Source organism: Erinaceus europaeus, chromosome 4 (genome assembly GCF_950295315.1).
Source record: "Erinaceus europaeus chromosome 4, mEriEur2.1, whole genome shotgun sequence".
NCBI classification, from domain to species: domain Eukaryota; kingdom Metazoa; phylum Chordata; class Mammalia; order Eulipotyphla; family Erinaceidae; genus Erinaceus; species Erinaceus europaeus.
Window position 1 is genome coordinate 59,574,511 of NC_080165.1, and position 20,585 is coordinate 59,595,095.

General features: G+C 43.2%; 1 protein-coding gene across 7 annotated transcripts in view; it reads left to right on the forward strand.

Annotated features, from left to right (window-relative positions):
- The first annotated feature begins 6,682 nt into the window (after positions 1-6,682).
- PNPLA1 (patatin like phospholipase domain containing 1) overlaps positions 6,683-20,585 on the forward strand; it is a 56,882-nt gene continuing 42,979 nt past the window's right edge. The window contains exon 1 of one of the 7 annotated variants that reach the window (XM_060189705.1): positions 6,683-7,329. In XM_060189705.1, the coding sequence (XP_060045688.1) occupies positions 7,125-7,329 (205 nt within the window). In that variant the 5' untranslated portion in view covers positions 6,683-7,124. The remainder of the gene's footprint in view (positions 7,330-20,585) is intronic. The other 6 variants (XM_060189706.1, XM_060189707.1, XM_007534259.2 and 3 more) reach the window with 6 other exon arrangements.

The window sequence follows — 20,585 nt, forward strand, 5'->3', positions numbered from 1 at the left end:
GCTGTGAGGTCCACAGTTCACCAATATAAATACTCAGCACCAATATAAATCAGAGCTGATTAGTGCTCTGGTGTCATTTTACCCACCTGATTAAATAAATAAACAAGTAAACAAATAAATAAATAAATGGATATTTTTTAAAATTAAGTTCAGATACCTGAAAAGGCAAATGCAATATCAGAAAGCTGTTGAATCAGCAGAATCCACTTTACTTTCCAGAAGAAATGAAGAAAAAAAATATTTCTTTCTTCCAACAAATGTAACAGTTGGGCACACTATTTCTAAAAGCTAGAATGTAGGGAGCCAGATGGTGTCACCTCACGGAGAGCACATTCTACAATGTCCCCATCTCCACCGTCTCCACCTGCAGGGTGGAAGCTTCACCAGCCATAAAGCAGTGTTGCAGGTGTGTCTCCACTATCCCTCCCTCCCCTTTCAATTACTTTTTTTTTATATCCAAGCAATAAATAAATAAATGTCTTTTTTAAAAAAGCAAAATGTAGAATCAATTTTTTTGAAAAAAATTCTAATGTTTATTGGTGATTTACAGAGGCATGATTCCACACCAATCCCACTACCAGAGTTCTGTGTTCTCATTCCCTCCATTGAAAACTGCATTTATTCTCCCAAGATCATACATGTGGGTTGACTATTATATATATATATATTCTTTCTTCCCTATGGCCCTTCTTTTTTTTTTTTCAAAAATTTTAAAATATTTATTATTTATTGGATAGACACAGCCAGAAATTGAGAGGGAAGGGGGTGATAGACAGGGAGAGAGACAGAGAGACCTGAAGTACTGCTTCACCACTAGTGAAGGTTTCCTTTTGCAGGTGGGGACTGGGGACTTGAACCTGAGTCCTTGAGCACTGTAACATGTACACTCAACTAGGTGCACCACCACCCGGCCCCCTTCTCTTCCTTTCTAAGTGACGCCTAGTACTTCTGAGTGGTTTTCTTTTCTTTTTTCCTCTTCTCTCTCTGGGTCCTGATGGAAATGGAGTTCAGAGCCCTCTGGTCATCTTCCCACTATCATTTCTCCCCTTCTGGGTGTATTAACCAAAATTCTTTATTGGGAGCAAAAGGTGGGAGTTCTGGCTTCTTCTATTGCTTCTCTGCTGGACATGGATGTTAGCAGGTTGATCCATATCCCCAGCCTTTCCCTAGTGGGGTAGAGCTCTCGAGAGGTAAGGTTCTGGGACACATTGGTGGGGCCATATGCTTAGGGAGTTCAAGATGAAATCATAGTAGTACCTGCAACTTGGCAGCTAAAAGGCAGTAAGATATAAAGCAGGACAAAATGTTTAATACACAGGTACCCCAAAGTAGGAATAGAGCAAATGGTAATAGGATTTTAGGGTGGAAAGTAGCTAGGAAGTCTACTTTAAGTGTGTTCCTAGAGGCCCATCATTTTTCTATTTTTTTCTATAGCTAACATGGAGGTGGACTAAAATATTGTCTGGGAAGATGGTGTCAAAGTTGAAAATCAGACTAGAAAGATGGATTAGGGCAGAGAGTTGCTCCCAGACTTGAAGGAAATATATATAAAGGTAATTATATTTACCCCACCAAGTTGGCCTAGGGCCCATATATATTCATATTTAGTGTCAGAGCCTGAATAACTTCCGAGTACTTGTCAGTCTGTATTTGCAGTTGATGGTCACAGCTGGGAACATTCTAGGCTGCATTCATTTCAGGATCAGTTTTCTTTCTTTCTTTCTTTCTTTCTTTCTTTCTTTCTTTCTTTCTTTCTTTTTTTCTCTCTTTCTTTGTTTCTTTCTTTCTCTCTCTTTCTTTCTTTCTTTTCAAATAATTTTTTATCACTGTTTTAATAATAATTGACAAGATTGTGACATAATTAAAACTAGTTTTCTTTGAGTGGCAGAGTAGGCTAGCCCAGTCTCCCTTCAAAGAGTAGGGCATTTTCTGAAATTTTGAGATTGGACATTTCAGAATTGTTTTGAATCAGAATTATTTCACCTAAAATAGCAAGCTGTATATCCCTTAAAGTCTTTTTGTTTTTATGGAAAGCAAAGGTTATATTTCTTTTATTCTTCTCAAGACAAAGTATATGTTTTATTAGAGATCTTTAATAAGTCTTGCATTAGTCATGAGGTTCTCAGCAGAAAACATCAAATGAATTGAAGAGATTCACTTATCTGGCGTAACATCGAGGGTGCAAACAAGTGGTTTGAGTGGTGGTGCGAGTACTCAACATGCTCCACAAGGACCCGGACTTCCTCTTTCTCTTCTGCTCTTTTCAGCATAGCAGCCAGTGTCCACATCAGCCCTTACTAACCGCACCCCCCTCAGTATTCATATGCACCCCACATTTACTACAGTTATATCTGGTTTTTGTGGCTAATAGAAAATGGCAAAAGGGATAAAGTCAATTTACAGATTAGGTTATACACAGACTATCATTTCCATGTAGATTCACTCTTATTTTTTCACATTTTGAATTTTTTAAGACATTTTGTTTATGTATTAATGATAAAGATAAGAGGAGAGAGAGAAAGAACCAGACATCCTGGACAACTAATTTTTTTTTTAAGATTGTATTTATTAATGAGAAAGGTAGGAACCAAGATTCACTCTGGTACACGTGCTGCCAGGGATTGAACTCAAAACCTCACGCTTGAGAGACCAGTCTTTATCCACTGTGCCACCTCCTGGACCACAGATTCACACTCTTGTTCTCTCTCTTTATTTCCTCTCTCTCTTACTCTCTCTCACTTTTACATCTCTATACTAGAGAAAGCAAACTGTTATTGTGATCCATCTAGTGGAGACATCAGTATTGCTTTCCTAAAGCTTTCTATCAATAGCCAGCTAAGAACTGGTGCCTACCAACAACCATAAGAATGTATTTAAAAGTGAATTATTCTGCTTCAATGACCCTTGACATGGCTTCAACCTTGGTTATTAGACTGATTTCAACCTCATGAGAGACCCTGAGTCAGGGCCACCTAGGCCCTGCTTTTCTAGTCTGTAGAAACTGTATAGGGTTCATAATTTAAAAAATATATTTATTTACTTATTCCCTTTTGTTGCCCTTGTTGTTTTATTGTTGTAGTTATTATTGATGCCATTGTTGTTGGGTAGGACAGAGAGAAATGAGAGAGGAGGGGAAGACAGAGAGGGGGAGAGAAAGATAGACACCTGCAGACCTGTGAAGCAACTCCCCTGCAGGTGGGGAGCTGGGGCTCGAACTGGGATCCTTACGCCCGTCTTTGCGCTTGGCACCACCTGTGCTTAACCCGATGTGCTACCCCCCGACTCCCAGATGTTTGTTATTTTAAGGCACTAATTTTTGTAGTAATCTGTGGTAACTAGTATACTCAGTGAGTCTTCCATGTGTCCTCTGATGGGAGTAAGATGGTTGCCATTTTGCCAAGCACCATGTTGTCACAGGACCACAACTCAGACAGGAAGTAAAGTGAATGAAAGGGACTCTACTTCCTTATATTCTTCCGCCTTCTATCAAAGAGATGAAATGTACTTGAAAAATGTTCTCTTATGTGTCATTGGCCAGAAATAGGTTTTATGGTCTGTAAGGGAAACAGAGATCAGCATAGGGTTTTCCAATTGCTTTATAGGCAAGTGGGCAATGGACAGGACTGGAAATAGCTGCTAGGAAGCAGCAACAGTGTCTATTAGTCTTCTTCATGGTGTCAATTTGTCTGAATTAAAAAAAGGTGTTTATTCATTTAATAATGAGACAGATAAGAGGAGAGAAAGAGAATCAAACCTCACTGGTACATGTGCTGCTGGGGATCAAACTTGGGACCTCATGCTTGAAAGTCTAACACTTTAAGACTCAAGTAAAAGAACCCAGCAAGATAGCTACACAGGAAGGTGCCTACTTTGCCACTCATATGACCCAAGTTTGAATCTGGCCACTACCAAACTGGGAAAGGTTTGGTGAGGTTTTGGTACCTGTCTTTCTGACCTGAAAGGATTATCTGCAATCTAGATTCCTTCCTTCCCACCAAAAGCTGTGATCTCAGTGACTTCATATATCTCACACTCGAAAGCGCCAGGTTCTTCTAGAAATTCACTTTGGGTTGTCTTGGAATTGTGTATGGTGTCCGTAGATGATGATGAGTCATATGAGTGATCCTAATGGAGCTCAAACTCCTAAGAGTCGAACATCCATCTAACTCCTTAATGGCAGGGGTCCCTGTTCCCTTCTTGTCATCCCTCCCAGCCTTGCATTATCACCTCAGATATAAATCTAAGTTGTCCTTCACCCACTTTCCTGGTTCTATCCCAGTTTCCCCTTGTTGGTAAAGGTTTCTCCACCCCTCTCAGTCCCCAGGCTAATATGAAGCTTCAGCCTTGACTCATCCTACTTATCTAACCAGTCCCCAGTCCTGAGAGTCTTCTGTGGCAATAGTTTCTTCCTTAATGTGTCTTCCTTCAGCCACTGCCCTGCCTGGCCATCAACATCCACAGGAAGAGTTGGTACTGTTTTCCCCTTTCAAGACTCTCCTATCTGGGAACTCTACCATTTTCTTCTGCATAGTTTATATTTCCCACTTCTAACTCCCTCTCTCTCTCTCTCTCTCTCTCTCTCTCTTTCTCTTCCTTTCTTCATGTTTTCCTATTAAAAGATTTTCTTATAGGAGAGAAGGAGAGAGAGAGAGAGAGAATTAGAGCTTACCTTGGCATATGGGATGTCAAGGACTGAAGTGAGAACCTCAAATTTGCAACCTCATGCTACCTGCTGTGCCACCTCCTGGGCCACCTGATACCTTCCCCCCACTTCTATTCCACTTCATCCCCAGGTCCTTAGGACCCAGAAACCTTGGCTTTTACATGCCAGATATTTTATGACTATTTCTCTAACCTTCCCAACTTATGTGCAGCATAGGTATTATTGTCACTTTGACAGATGAGGAAAACTGAGGCTCCAAGAGGTTACACAGCTGCCTGTAAGCAGCAGAGCTGGTGTTCAAGCTGAGCCTGTTTGACCCAAACTGCATCCTGTGTGACTGCCAACCATCTGGCCCAGCCCCTCTCTGTAAGGAGCTCTGCTCTTCCAGTTCACAGCACCCCCAACTTCTTCCAGATTCCTCAAATCTGCCAGTCCACTGCCTCACTAAATAATGCCTCTGATGCTCCCACCCCCCTGTGGCTCACCCTGAATTCTTAGCTTCACTGGAAGGAATCTTGGTCCTGCCTGGTTTGGTACTTAATTATAGTCTGCCTCATGCTGCTTTCTGGTTGTTCCATATTTGCCTGTTATGTTGCCAAGAAGCCTTTAAGTGTCTGCATGAGAGAATGGTGCTTCCACTCACACCCATCCCCCAGGGCCCCCCCCCACCCCACCCCAGGGAGCTGTGAGCAGAGAACAGAAACACTCAGTGGAGCTGACCTGATTTCCCAGGAAGGAGGAGAATGCTCTCAAAGCTGACTGGGCTGCTCAGCTGTTACACTCCCCACAGTAGTAAGATGCATGTCCCTGGGTATGTACACACACACACACACACACACACACACACACACACACAGACACACACACACAGAGTAGATCAAAAGTTTTCCTCCTAAATGGAGGCAAATATACACTCAAGACTACCTGCATTAACAAGAAACCCATCTTCTGACTGGATGCCATATTGTGGGACTCCACTGTGGATGGGTAAGGCCAACAGAGTGGGTGTGAGCTCCCTGGGGTGGATAAAATATGATGTCATATCCTAATAAAGTATGTAGCTGGACTGGGCCCAGGTTGGGTGGGAGTGGGCTTGGTGGCTTAGTTCTACTTCTGGTCCTGCCACTGCATGGTCCTGGGGTCCCACCATGATGCTTGGCAATATTATCAGACAGAATATTCATGGACTACAAGGAAGACCCACTTCTCTATGCTGCACAGCTCCAGAGGGGTATGTCACTGGTGTCCCCTGGAGCTGGAGCTGACCCCCACCTCTATGCTACCTCTTTTAACCTCTGGACCCCCAAACACTTCTCTACCCTGGCTTAGTCCTCAAGCTGTTTCCCCTTCAGGCTAAGTACTGACATCTCACTTCTCACTTCAAGGTGAGAAGATGCGTGTACAAAAGGTTTCAGATCAGTGTTCCTGGGAAATAGCATAACGGCTAGAATGTTGGACTTTTTGAGTGTGAATTCCAGAACTCTATTCCTGACATCAAGTGCCAGAGGGATGTTCTGGTCTTCTCTCCCCTTTAGCCCCCTCTCTTAAACACATACAAACACACAATCTTAAAATATTTCAGGTTGATTTCTTCCTGGACATTTAGGAGGCAGAGTGTAGGTGTGGGGCTGGGTGAGAGGGGGCTGACAGAAGGCCAGTGAGTCAGTAAAGGGGACCAGAGAAAAGATGTAGTGAGTGGGGCCCCTGGACCCAATTTATCCTTTTCTGCAGTGTTGCCCCTGGCCAGTCCTGATATGTGAATCAACAAGTGGATAATCAAAGTGCCAGTTAGGCAAGAAAAAATACAAATAGTTTTTGTCATAAATCACACACAGGGCACAGACCCTGGAGCCAATAGAGGCATTATTGTGTGTGTGTGGGGGGGGCAGTGTGGGTGTGTCCCCCTCAAAGCCTACAGCCATGGTGTATACTGCCAGGAGTGGACCCTGCCCTGGGTGAGGGAAGGCCACCAGTTGACTCCCTGGGCAGGAGTCAGGAGGGAGGCGCCCTGGATCACCGTGATAACCATCAGAGAGGTTGTGCAAGGTGATGCGGGCAGCCTTCTTGGCCCAGGCCTGTGAGGCACCGCCTCCCCGGCAGCTCCTGCCTGGTGGCAGGTGGCAAGGCAGGTGGCAGGTGGTGGCAGGCTGCTGGGGGTGCCCTAAGCCGGGGCGGGCGATGACTCTGGGCGCGCAATGAAGCCAGGGGGGCTCTGCTCACACTTCCTGGGGGCCGCCCACACCTCTTCCGGGGCCTGGGGCCCTTTTTCCACCTTACACCAGGGCAGCAGCTGCTGCCACTCACAGGCATCCCGGCAACGACAGTGGAGAGAGCCTGCAGCGTTCCAGGAAGGGAAGCTGGGCAACGAGTTCCAACAAGCCAGGTGTCTGGAGCTCAGGCAGGCGGGCGCCTCTGAGGGCAAGTTCCTCCCCAGCGGGCGCGGAGCTCCCAGACCGAGGAGATGGAGGAGCAAGTGTTCAAAGGGGACCCGGACACCCCTCACTCCATCTCCTTCTCCGGCAGCGGCTTCTTGTCCTACTACCAAGCAGGAGTGGTGGACGCCCTGCGAGACCTGGCCCCCCGGTTGTTGGAAACCAGCCATCGCTTTGCGGGGACTTCAGCAGGTGCAGTGGTGGCGGCCCTGGTCATCTGCGGGATTGAAATGGGTAAGACCTTTGCGCTGAGTGCCCTGGGAACAGGGAGGGGTGTGTCTCTGGAGGAATTATACCCCCAAACAGATTTATTTACCCCCAAGATTTATTCCAGGGTGTTTTAGAACAGTGCAAAGGATACTGGGGGCAGGTGAGCAGGAGGTGGGTGGAGAGGGGCTTAGGGCAGCTGCCCCACTGGGTGAGCTCAGACCCATCTCTGCTTAACCTGAGAGTTGCTCTCATACTGGGCCTGGATGTGGGTAAGGTGGTGTCTTAGTCTGACATCTCAGAAGTTACTCCAAGACACAATCTGACTTTGGAGTAAAGTGTTGCTCTTGCCTGAGTGTTCTCTATCTCTATCTCTATCTATCTCTATCTCTATCTCTATCTCTATCTCTATCTCTATCTATCTATATCTCTCTCCCCAGAAATTTGTCATTTTATGTAGTGCAGGGGTTGAACACAGAGACTTAAGCATGCAAGGCATGTGCTCTACTCCCAGACCACTTCACCACCACCACCCACACACCCACCCACCCAGTTCCCAGTCTAATTATTCTCTATCTGACTGGGCAGGGCAGGACCCAACATCCCTTTTACCTCCACCTCTGTGGGAATGAATTTGACCAGCTTCCAGGTGACTTAGGAGGTGAGAGCCCTGGGGCTTGAGGTGTGGAAGGGCCAGAAGGGGAGTGACTGGGAAGGAATATGGCTGATTGCATCTCACCTTCTGCACTGATAGTCTAGGGGTCCCAGAGAAAAGGATGGGGCCTCAGGGAGCAGAGGGACCATCTTGTGCAGGGGGAGCAGATGTGTCCCTAGCAGCCCAACACAGCAGGTCTAGTCCTATATCTATAGGCTGCCACGGGCTTCACTTAATCTGTGTTGTTGCTCTGTTCCAGGCACTAGGAACAAAGTACCTGCCCCCTAAGAAACAGGTTATCAAAAGAGGACACAGTTCCATTCACTTTGTTCCAATGGTCACAATATCATCTTTTTTTTTTTTTTTTAACTTTTTATTACGGAGTAGTATTCCGTGGAGCTGGAAGTAATTGTGCTTAGCCAAATAAGTAAAGAAATGAAAGACAACGATCAGATGATTTCATTCAATTGTAAGCAAACTGTTTCTTTTTTTAAAAAAAAAATTTATATTTATTTATTTTCCCTTTTTTTGCCCTTGTTTTTTATTGTTGCTGCAGTTATTATTGTTGTTATCACTGATGTCATCATTGTTGGATAGCACAGAGAGAAATGGAGAGAGGAGGGGAAGACAGAGAGAGGGAGAGAAAGATAGACACCTGCAGACCTGCTTCACCGCCTGTGAAGCGACTCCCCTGCAGGTGGGAAGCCAGGGGCTTGAACCGGGATCCTTACTCTGGTTCTTGCGCTTTGCACCACATGCTCTTAACCCACTGCACTACTGCCCGACTTCCAGCAAACTGTTTCTAAGAGTTTATGGGGACTATGGTGGTTATATTTGGGATGTGGGAGGGTGAGATACAGAACTTTGATAAACCATTATTAATCAAAAATTAAAAATTAAAAGAGAGAGAGAGGACACAGATAGTAAAGAGTCAATTCTGACAATATGTCATGTATGCTAAGAAGTGATAAGATCTATGGGTAAAAATCTTGGCAGGAAAGCATCAGAGTTCATCTTGTCACCATGTGGACCTGGAACTCTGGGCCTTAGTTTCTGCACCTGTAAAGTGGAGACTCCACTAACACCTAAACACCCGTGTGTGTGTGTGTGTGTGTGTGTGTGTGTGTGTGTGTGTGTGTGTGTGTGTTAGAAGATTAGCTGATCTCATCTGAGTGGACTGCTCAGCACCATGCCTCACGCATGGCGGGTGCTCTGGGCTCTGTAGACTGATTTGGGTTTTTAAGGAGCCTAACTACTGGGTGTGGTGAGTTGGAGGAGGCATGGATGGGTAGAACAAGGAGAGTCCTAACAGTTTGTTGTAGATCAAGGCAAAGGGTGATGGTGGTGGGTGGGTAGCAGGGAGGGAGGTGAGAAGTGATTAGGTTCAGCAGGTACTTCGAAAGTGATGTTGAAATGACTGAAAGTCCAGTGGTTGTGGGTGAGGAAGAGGGCAAGTGGGGTGCCTTCATGGGGAGTGGACCTCAGTGTTGAGTGGGAAGACTTTGTTTTAGAGAATATGAGTGATGTCCATTCCTTGGGCACCTCTTGTTTCAAGATTATTTCTTTTTTTCAATATTCCCAAGTAATAAACAAATTCCTTCTCAGTGTACAAAAGTCAAACAATCATTCCAGATTTTTTTTTTCTTTTATGCACGGAATCCTCAGTGAATGTGGCAGTTAAGGCTTTGGTCCTCTGATGGGCGGTGGGCCCTAGGACAGGGATGGCAAGAGCATCCCGCCTCCACATGCTGGAGTCACAGGTTTCTGTTCTAAAGACTCCCAGCCTCTAAGATTTTCTCCACTTTTGTGGGTCTTTGTTTCTCATCTGCCCCCTTTGCTTCCAGACTCCTCATACTTTTATTTCAACTTCTTGTTTGAATTTTTCTTCTTTTTTTCTTTCTTTTTTTCTTCCTTTTTTTTTCCTTTTCCTTTTTCTTTTTTGTCATCTGCAGGTGTTTCAGTGCTCTAGGATGACCTTTTTTTTTTTTTTTTTTCAGAATGAGACAGAAAAAACCTCAGGACTGAAGCTTCATTCAGTGTAACGGGACCTGCTAGAGCCTGGGTCAGTCACACACATGACAAAGCAGCACATTATTCAAGTGAGCTATTTTGCCAGCACTTAAAATAAACATTTTTGAAAAGATGTTTTTAAAAATACTGTGTTTATTTATTAATGAGAAAGATAGGAGGAAGAGAGAGAGAACTAGACACCACTCTGGTACATGTGCTGCTGGGGATTTAACTCAGGACCTCATCCTTGAAAGTCCAATGCCTTATCCACTGTGCCACCTCACAGGCCACCAAAAAAAATTATTTATGAATGAAAGAGAGAGAAGGAGAGAGAATCAGAGCATCACTCTGCCACACAAGATGCTGGGCATCAAACTCAGGACCTCATGCTTTTTGAGTCCAAAGTTCTAACCAGTGTGTACCACCCTGGACTGCAACTTCTTACATACACTGCCTGAGGAGGATACTCAGAGTGTCTTTATCCTCTGGTACTCAGAGACTCTTCAGAATTAATTCAATTCAATTTAAAAAATACTTCTCAAATCTGACTTGGCCAAACTGTGATGGTCTAGGCAGGAGAGAGGAACAAAACCCCTGAGAAGGATCCCTAACTGTGAGTGTAACTAGGAGCAGGACCTTATGCTGCCCGTGATGGGGGTGGGGGTGGGGGTCGAGACACAGGTGGGACTTGCTATTTACTCAGAAGCATGCTCGTGAGACTTATCCACATCATTCTGGTCCTCTTCCTTATCTTGACTGCCATGTAGTTTGCTACTAACTAGCACTTCCTTCAAATCCAGCATTGTTCTATGTCTTTGGCATATTAACCCATTCAGTCCTTACAAGAACCCTGCGAGTTGAAAGCCATTATTATCTCTATTTTACAGAGGAGGAAACTGACTCAACGAAAACTTAAATATCTTGCCTGGAGTCATGCAAACAGTGCTTGGCAAAGCTGGGATTAGAACAAGTCTAGCACCAGAGTCTGTACTCTCATTCTTTAAGTCACCTTCCTTCCTTCCTTCCTTCTTTCCTTTCCTTTCTATTCTTTTTCTTTCTTTCTTTCTTTTTTTTTATTGCCAGCAGGGCTATTGGTGGGTTCAGTGCCTGCATGGTGAATCCACTGATCTTGGGAGCCTTTTTTTTCTTTTTTAAAATTATATTTTTATTTATACTGGATAGAGACAGAGAAATTAGGAGGGGAGGAGGAAAGAGACAGACATCTTCAGCCCTGGCTTCACCGCTTGTGAAGCTTTCCCCATGCAGGTGGGGATCAGGGGCTTGAGCCTGGGTCCTTGTGCACTATAATTTGTACGCTTAACCAGGGGCACTACCACCTGCCCCCTTTTTCTTTCTTTATTTTATTTGATAGGACAGAAAGAAATTGAAAAGGAAGGGGGAAAGAAAGAGGGAGAGAGACAGACTGCAGGACTGCTCCACAGCTTGTGAAACTGCCCCCTGCAGGTGAGGATTAGGGGCTTAGGTCTGGGTCCTCTTACATTGTAATGGGTATGATCAACCACCCATACCACTACTTCATTTCTTAACAAAGTAGTGTCAGGGGTGGGGTCAAGGTAGTCTCTAAAGTCATCTGGTGGGGAGAACATTCCATGCAGAGGCACAAATGACCAGTGACCAGTGTAACAGCCTATCATTAGAAGCAAAAGAACCAGGACTAGATCTCCTGACTTTCTTCAAGGCTTCTCAGCTGTCAGTGTGTATCCCATTAAAGCAATATATCTTGGTTCTCCTTGTCCTATTGATGGAGACAGCCAAGTTTTTGTCATTGTAAACAGCTCTGCGATGAACATCCTTGTTTGTGTCTCTCATGACCACAACAAATATTTCCCTAGGGTATGCCTCCCATTAACTTTACTAGACTTTGCCAAATTACTCCCCAAATTGACAATACCAATTAAATACTAGCAGCGAATACACAAACTCTAATTTCACTGTAATGTCATCAACCCTTGACGTTGTCTGACTGCAGAGTTTTAATCAGTCCTATGAATGTGAAATCATATCTCATTTGATTTAATCTGCACATCGTGATTACCAGTGACACTGAGTGTCTTTATGTAGTTATTGACCACTTGTGTTTCCTCTTCTGTGACTTGTCTGCTCGTGATCTTTCCTCATTGTTTTCTACCAAGCTGTCTTTTTTTCTTTAGAGTTTGTGGCAGACATTTTTTTCTTCTTTTTTATTAGTGACTTAAAGTTGATTTTAAAGATTACAGGGTAGTAGGGTAGAATTTCACACTGTTCCCATCGTCAGAACTCTGTGTTCCCGTTCCCTCCATTGGACCCTGCAGCAGTTCTCCCCAGGTTGCAGATATGGGTTGACTTTATATCTATATGTCTAGATGCCTAGATTTATAGATATAGATATATTACCTTTTAAAAAATATTTTATTTTTGAGAGAGATGCAGGAGAGACACAGAGAATCACCAGAGCTTATGGTAGTGTGGGGGATTGAATCTGTGACTTTGAAGCCTCAGGCATGAGAGTTTGTTTGCATAACCATTATGCTATCTCCCCTGCCCTGTATTGCTTTTTTTTTTTTTCTTCTAAGTAACACCTATACCTATTACTGGTTCCAAGTCTTTCTTTTTCTCTCTCAGATAAGAAAAACAGTGCCTGACTTCCTCTAGTATTTTCCAGATTTTCTTCTCTTTCAATGATGATATTAAGACAAGATTCCTGGTGGAATTGAGATTCCGAACCCTCTCATCTTCTCCCCTCTATTCTTTTACCCCACTGGAAGTATGGACCAAAGTTCTTTTGGAGGCTCAGAAGGTAGGGGTTCTGGCTTCGTTAATTGCTTCTACGCTGGACCTGGATGTGGACAGTTCTATCCATACCCCCAGCCTCTTTCTTATTTATTTATTTATTATTGGATAGAGACAAACTGAGGGGGGGGGAGGTAAAGAGGGAGCGATACAGAGAGACACCCACAGCCCTGCTTTACCACTTGTGAAGCTTTCCCCCTACAGGTGGGGACCAGGGGCTTGAACCTGGGTCCTTGCTCACTGTAATGTGTGTGCTTAACCAGGTGCACCACTGCCTCCCCCCCACCCCAGCCTCTTTCTATCTTTCCCAAGTGGGGTAGAGCTCTGGAGAGTAAGGTGCCAGGCAGCACTGACAAAGTTATCTGTCAAGGGAAGTCAAGATGAAATCATAATAGCACCTGCAACATGGTGGCTGAAAGGCAGTAAGATATTAAGCGAGACAAAATGTTTAATAAATAGGAACCAAAAAGTAGGAAGAAAGCAGATGATAATGGGGAACTTAGGGTGGAAAGAAGCCAGAAAGTCTATTTTAGGTGTGTTCCTAGGGGACCATGACTTAGTAAATTTTGCTTGAGTTTGATAGTCAAAATGGAGGTAGACTAGAAATGTCTGGGAAGGTGGTATCAGAGTTGAGAATAGAAAGCTAGATTAGGGCAGAAAGTAGCTCCCAAACTTGAAGAAAATATATAAATACAATTAACTGTTTGCCCTATTGAACTGACCCAGGGCCCATCTATTCATAGCACAGGAGCCTGTATAACCTCTAAGTCCCTGTCAGACTGAGCTCGCAGTCCCTGGTCACAGGTGGGTCAAGCTAGCTTTTAATCTTTAACCTGTATTATTATATAATCTATATACAAATATTCCAGCTATAGAAATTTCAGCTCTTGTTCTACTCTATGGTCTCTCTTTCTCCCTCCCCTCCCTCCCTTTTAGTACAGTGTTTTTCTTGTCATTTAGAAAACTCATTTGCAACAATCTTTTCTTCTTATAATTTATCTCTCTTTTTTAGTGTCTTTACTTTGTTATATGATTTCTTATATATTTTCATCTCTCTGGATCAACTTTTTCAGATAGAAAGGGAGATAGTGAGAGGGAGAAAACACCATGGCACTCTTTCCCCAGTGTGTGTGTGAGTGGAGTGGGGGAGTGTCAGGCTTGAACCTGAGTCTCAATGCATGGGAAAGCACACTCTCCCAGGTAAGTTATCTCACCAGCCCAAGTTTTGCTCTTTCAAACGTAGGTTAATCTCTCAGGAATGTATTTTGTGACTAGTTTAAGGCAGAAATCTAGTCTTTTATTTGTTTTAAAAAATATATGTATTTATTTGTTGGCTAGAGACAGATAGGGAAATTGATCAGGAGAAAGGAGCTAGAGAGGGAGAAAGAAAAAGAAAGATCTGCAGAATTGCTTCACTGCTCATGAAGCTTCCCTCCTGCAGATGGGAACTGGAGACTTGAATTTTGGTCTTCATACAATGTAGCATGTGTGTTCAACAAGGTGAGTCACCACCTAGTCCCCAAGGCTCTTTTCACACTTGTCTGAGATTTTGCTTTGGGCTTATTCAAGCTTTGTGTTCTCTCTTCTTGCTCTTTAGGGAATTTTACCATTAACTCACATTATTTTAATCAATATAGCCTGTTAATAACAGCTGCATTATATATGGTAGTTCCTCTCTTTCTCCCCTTTCCAATTTATTCTTTAAAATATTGCCTTCTAACTCTTAACTCCTTTTTCCCTCTACATATGAAAAAATCTCAGTAGGAGTTTTGGTGGAAAGGACATCTTCCTACTTATAAATGTGATTTGTCTCTATTTCTTCTGATCATTTTTGTCCTTCAGTAAAAATTTTGTGTGTCTTTTATTAGATTTACTTGTTTTGTTGCTGTGGAGATGAGATCTTTTTTCTTATGGCATTTTCTAATACAATTATTACCAACATAAATGACTGCTGGTGGTTTTTGCATATTTGTCTTGTTTTAGTAATTCTTTTTTTTATTGTTGTTGTAGTTATTATTGATGTCGTTGTTAGATAGGACAGAGAGAAATGGAGAGAGGAGGGGAAGACAGAGAGAGGGAGAGAAAGATAGACACCTGCAGACCTGCTTCACCACCTGTGAAATGACTCCCCTGTAGGTGGGGAGCCGGGGGCTGGAACCGGGATCCTTACTGGTCCTTGCGCTTTGTGCCACATGCAATTAACCTGCTGAGCTACCGCCTGACTCCCCCTTCTTAGTAATTCCATAAGCTTGTTGGTAGAGTAGCTCACATCTTATGTGTAGATGGTTCTACTTTTTGAACATTTTTGGTTTCTCTCTGTCTCTCTGTCTTTCTCTTTTTCTTTAACCTGCCCACACCCCTACGGGCTATACTTTCTCCTCTGACCCCATGCCCAGGCTTTTCTTTTCTGAGGGTGTGTGTGTGTTTTAAAATATTTTAATTTGCTTTATTTTTAAATATTTTATTTATTTATTTATTATAAATGTAGAGAGAGCTTGAGAGGGAAAGGGGAGACAGAGAGGGAGAGACACAACACTGCTTCACCACTTGTAAAGCTTCAGATAGGGACTGGGGGCTTGAACCCATGTCCCTGAGCATGGAAACATGAGTTATCTGTCACCTCCCAGCCCCTCTGAGGTTGTATATTGTTGAAAGCAGTGGTGGGGGCATCTCTGTCAATGCATGTTTAGTTCTATGATAAACTGATTTGGAAGTACATGAAAATGTTTATAAAAGCCCTTAATATAGTGCCTGCTTTTCATTGAAGATGTAGTAAATGTCTCTTCATTCATTCACTCACTGAGGAGATGATTCCATGAAACCATTCACTGGGAACTTAGAATGTATAATCTAGCCAAACGTGGAGTTGGAAATTTATTTCAAAGCTATGCTTACATAATTTTGGAAAAGTAACACTCTCCTTATCAAAGAATGAGGATATGGTGGACTTCTAACCCCATCTCTGTTCAAGCTATTACTTGAAAACTTTCTCCCTCTAGAAACTGCATGGCAAGACAATTATCCATCCCTTCATTCACTTAACAAGTGTGTGTTGCACCTCCACTTGCTCTGCAAAGAATACAGGGTTATGATGTCAGATGAAAATCTTTCCTTGACCTCAAGGAGCAGACTATCTACTCAAGTACAAGGTCAACTAGCAGTTAGTAATGGTTCAGAAACACCTTTTTGCCAGTTGGGGTGCCACTCTATCTTAGTAACCCCAAACCTTCTTATTAACACAAGTTATTATAATATCAATGTATATAATGTTTTGATGTCAAGATTATTATAACATTCACAAATATGACAGAATAAACAAACCATTAAATTAGTATTTTTCAACCTTGAATGCACATTAAAATCATGTAGGAAGAGTTTAAAACCTGAACTACCCAGGTTATTCACAAATAAATTAAAGTAGGATCTCTGAGAACTGGACTTGGTCATCAAGGTTTATTCAATTACCCAGATTCCCATGTGCAGCCACCACAAAGACCCAATGCCCTCTGGAAAACCTATTGACTTCTTCCCTTCAAATGTATGAGGGTCTGACCAGGCAGTGGGAGCCTGTCAGATGGGCACATGGAAGCCCATCACAGTCTTGGACTAATGAAGATTCTGTATCTGATTATCAGTGGGGAATGCCTTTCTCCAGGGAAGAGGGGAAACAGTTTTACTATAGTGTCAGCCATATTAGGCTGAATTAGTTGCTGTGGCTTTTCTCTGGCTAAACCATAAGTGAAGCAAGCTGACCAAGGTCAAGGGGCTATTCCATCCACTTCCATTTCCTTTAACCCATTCCCATATCCAATCCACTTTGCAGGAAGACCAGTGTTTTTTTTGTTTGTTTGTTTGTCTTGTTTGTTTTTTTTCACCAGAGCACTGCTCACCTCTGATTTATGGTGGTATGGGGGATTAAACCTGGGATTTTGGAGCCTCAAGTATGAAGGTCTATTTGCATAACCATTATGCTATCTACCACCAATCGATAAAGGGCCTCTCTTGGCTGTTTTTCCTCCTCTCCTATATTCTCCTTTAAAAATTTTATTTATTTATTTTAAATAGAGACAGAGAAAAATTGAGAGGGAAGGGGGAAATAAAGAAGGAGAGACACCTGCAGCACTGTTTCACTGCTCGTGAAACTTCCTCTTGAAGGTGGGGAGCAGGGAATTGAACTTGGTCCTTGCACATGGTAATGTGTGCACTCAACCTGGTACACCACTACCCATCCCTCCCTTCTTTACTTTTTAGTTCTCAAAAACAGCTTTGTTGAGATATAATTCATGTATCATATAGTTCACTCATGTAAAGTGTACAATTCAATGGCTCTTGGTGTATTCATAAAGATGTACAATCATTATTAAGATCAATTATAGAGTATTTTAATCATTCCTCAAGGAAACCCACACTTCTTAGCTATAACATCTCTTTTTTAATGTTTTATTTTTTATTAGTGATTTAATACTGATTTACAAGATTGTTAGGTGCATAATTGTAATAGGGATATAATTCCACACATCCCCTACCACCAGACTTCTGTGACCCACTCCCTTCATTAGAAACTTCCTTATTGTTTTTCCATCTAGGAGTATGGATCAAAATTCTTTATGGGGAGCAGAAAATGGAAGGTCTGGCTTCTGTAACTGCTTCTTCACTGGACATGGGCACTGGCAGGTTGATCCATACTCCTAGCCTGTTTCTATCTTTTCCTAGCAGGGTAGGGCTCTGGGGAGGTGAGGCTCCAGGAAGCACTGATGAAATAATCTGCCCAGGGAGTTCCAGATGGAATCACAGTTTAGCTATAACCTCTCTATTCCTCCATCCCTCTAAGCATCTGACAGTTACTAGTCTACTTTTTACCTCTAGAGATTTGCTTCTGGATATATGCCATAAATGGAATCATGCAGTGTGTAGTCTTTTTTCTTTAATATTTATTTATTTACTTGTGAGTGATGGTGGAAGGAGAGAGAGAACCAAAGAACTCTGGCATGTGTGATGCCAGGGACTGAACTTGGTTCCTCATGCTTGAGAGTCAGTCCAACAATAGAGAGATTGATTGTGTCAGTTCCCGGGTCACGTAGTATCTAACTTCTTTCACTTAACATGTTTTCAAGGCTCACCATGTTGCAGCATGTGCTGGTATTGCATTTCTTTTTGTTGTTGTTTTTGGTTTTGAGTGTGGGGCTTCACCCTTGAACGATTTCCCTACTCCCAGCTGAGTTACCCCATTCCACCCTTTAATTTCGGAGAGAATGAGACAGAGAGGGAAAGGCACCACAGCACCAACCCATCATTCATGAAACTTTCCCTGGTGCCGTGTATGGTGCCGTGTGTGAGATACCAGGGACTCAAACCCAGGGCTTCTTCCATGGTAAAGTATGTGCTTTTCTGGAAGAGTTATTTCCAGGCCCCTTCATCTCATTTTCTGTTGTCAAATATTACTACATTGCATGGATAGATGACACTTTTCTCATCTTTAGTCATCAGGTGATGCATATTTGGGCTATTTTTACTTTGAATTATTGTAAACTGTCCTACTATGACCATTTGTGTGTATCTTTAACATTTTAAAACTAAAGTTTTCAATGGAAAAATTTAAATACATTGGGTAAGATAATAAAGTGAACCTCCCTTCCCAAGCTATCAGCTGGGGTTGTGGGGTGGTGGTGCACCTGGTGGAGCCCACATGTTACAATGTGCAAGGACCCAAGTTCAAACCTCTGGTTCCCACCTGCAGAAGGGAAGCTTCACAAGTGGTGAAGCGGTGCTATGAGTATCTCTCTCTTATTCCCTCTCTTTCACCACCTGACTTCTCAGTTTCTCTCTGTTCTTTCAAATAAAAATAAAAATATAAATATTTAAATACATAACAATTGTCAGGTGCGCCATCACTCAGCCCCTGAGCCTTGCTTCTCACATGTGTTATTCTCACATGGTTTTCAGAGCAGGCTTTAAGTAAGGGGAGTGGTGGATTTCAAAGCAGGTCTGACCTCAAAGCTCAAGCTCTCTTCACCTTTCCTTCCCTCTCTCTGGTTCCCAGAATCTACTGGGCAGTGAGTGACACTGGACAAGTCACCTCACTGAGCCACAGCTCAACTACAGCCGATGAAAAGGGAATGACACGTTCCTCCCAGCTGGCTCAGGGAATCAGCAGTGGCGCTTATGAAAGGGCTTTGCAAGCTAAGGATTGTCGTAGAAGTTGCACAGGTTGGGCTAGCAAAGCATCACATGGCAAGGCAGGTTCCCACACAGGTGAACTATCTCTCCAGTTCCTGGTAGGCTTTCTTAATAGTTTCAGTTGTGGGGTCTCATCTCATCAACTGGATTGGTTGAATACTCAGAGATCTTATAGGTTCAGGGTTCCCACAAAGTACTCATCAAACAAGAGCTGCTCAGTAAACTTCTGATAATTATTGGTGTTTGGCAAGCATGACACCAAAGGTGTCTCTGCAGTTTCTAATCTGGGATTTGCATGATCCTTTTGTTAGGTCTACTACTATGCATGCAGCTTATTATCCGAGAATGCCATAGAAGGATAATCATAGAAGGTAGGTCGGCAAGTCAGATTCCTTCATTTTACAAGATGGTTGTATTTAGACCTTGGATGTGTATGTGACTCACTGAAGGTATAGCTCACCTAGGTCACTGGTTTCCAAACTCAGTTCCAAGGAACCGAAGAGTTCTTATTATGGGATCCTGAGGGAACAGAAGGCAAGGACACACACTAAAACCTTGGGGCTGTCCCCTGGTTCAACAAATATAGCTTGGTTATTTTTTGTCTTATACATGGGGATTCTTTTAAAACTTTCATTTGAAAGACATGCTCAGGTGATTTTTTTTTTTTTTAAGCTCAAAAGTCACTGTATAGACAAAGAAACTGAAGATCTGATTCTGGCTGGATCACAGTGATGAAACTGACCATCCATGCATGCCTTCATTAGAAGTGCTAGGGATCAAGTAGTGAACAAAGCAGGTGCCTGACCTCATGAAGCTGACCTCTTAGTGAAATCAAGCTGTAAATGACTAAGCAGACAGAAAGACAGCAGCATGAGTGCTCAAAGGAGAAAATTAAAAGGGGCAGGCATGGAGAATGTCCTGAGGGTATAGTTTCAGGTGAGCTGTCATGGAGGACCTCTCTGGGGAAGGATGAAAGAGGGAGAGAGCCCCCATGTGCTCTGAGAGAAGAAGGTTCTGGGCTAAGAGATTAATAGTGTGACAGTACTGCAGCAAATGTACTTGTATTCTTGAAAAGAAGGAGTTGTCTTTCTGGACAAGAAAGGGCTTCAACAGGGTCTTGTAAAGCAGGTGAGAGGCTCAGAGAAGCAACCCCCTCAGCCCCACCCCTACCCCACCACAGTGTGGGTATAGCAGGACCCATATAACTCCATGGAGTCAGGGGATGTTTTGTTCTGACATCTCTTTCTTTTTCTTTCTCTATTTTTCCTTTTTTACCCCCTCCAATAGGGACTGAGAGAAATAAGGTGGAGGAGGAGGAGGTGGAGGAGGAGGAGAGAGATACCTGAAGAACTTCTTTACCACTTTTGAAGGATTCCCCGCTGCAGATGGGGGATCAGGAGCTTAAACCTAGGTCCTTGTGTCCTGTGAGGTGTGCCACTGGCTGGTCCCTTGACAGCACTTTTATTTTATTTTATTTTTTAAATTATAGTACTGGTCTGTTCTGGCTTACAGTGGTGCCAGGGACTGAACCTGGTACCTCTGAGCCTTGGGCATGAAAGTCTGTTGTGTAAATTATTGTGCTATCTCCCCCTCACCCCCAAGTGTTTTGTTCTGCCTCCTACACTTGGTTCAGTGCTGCTCAGGGGACTTT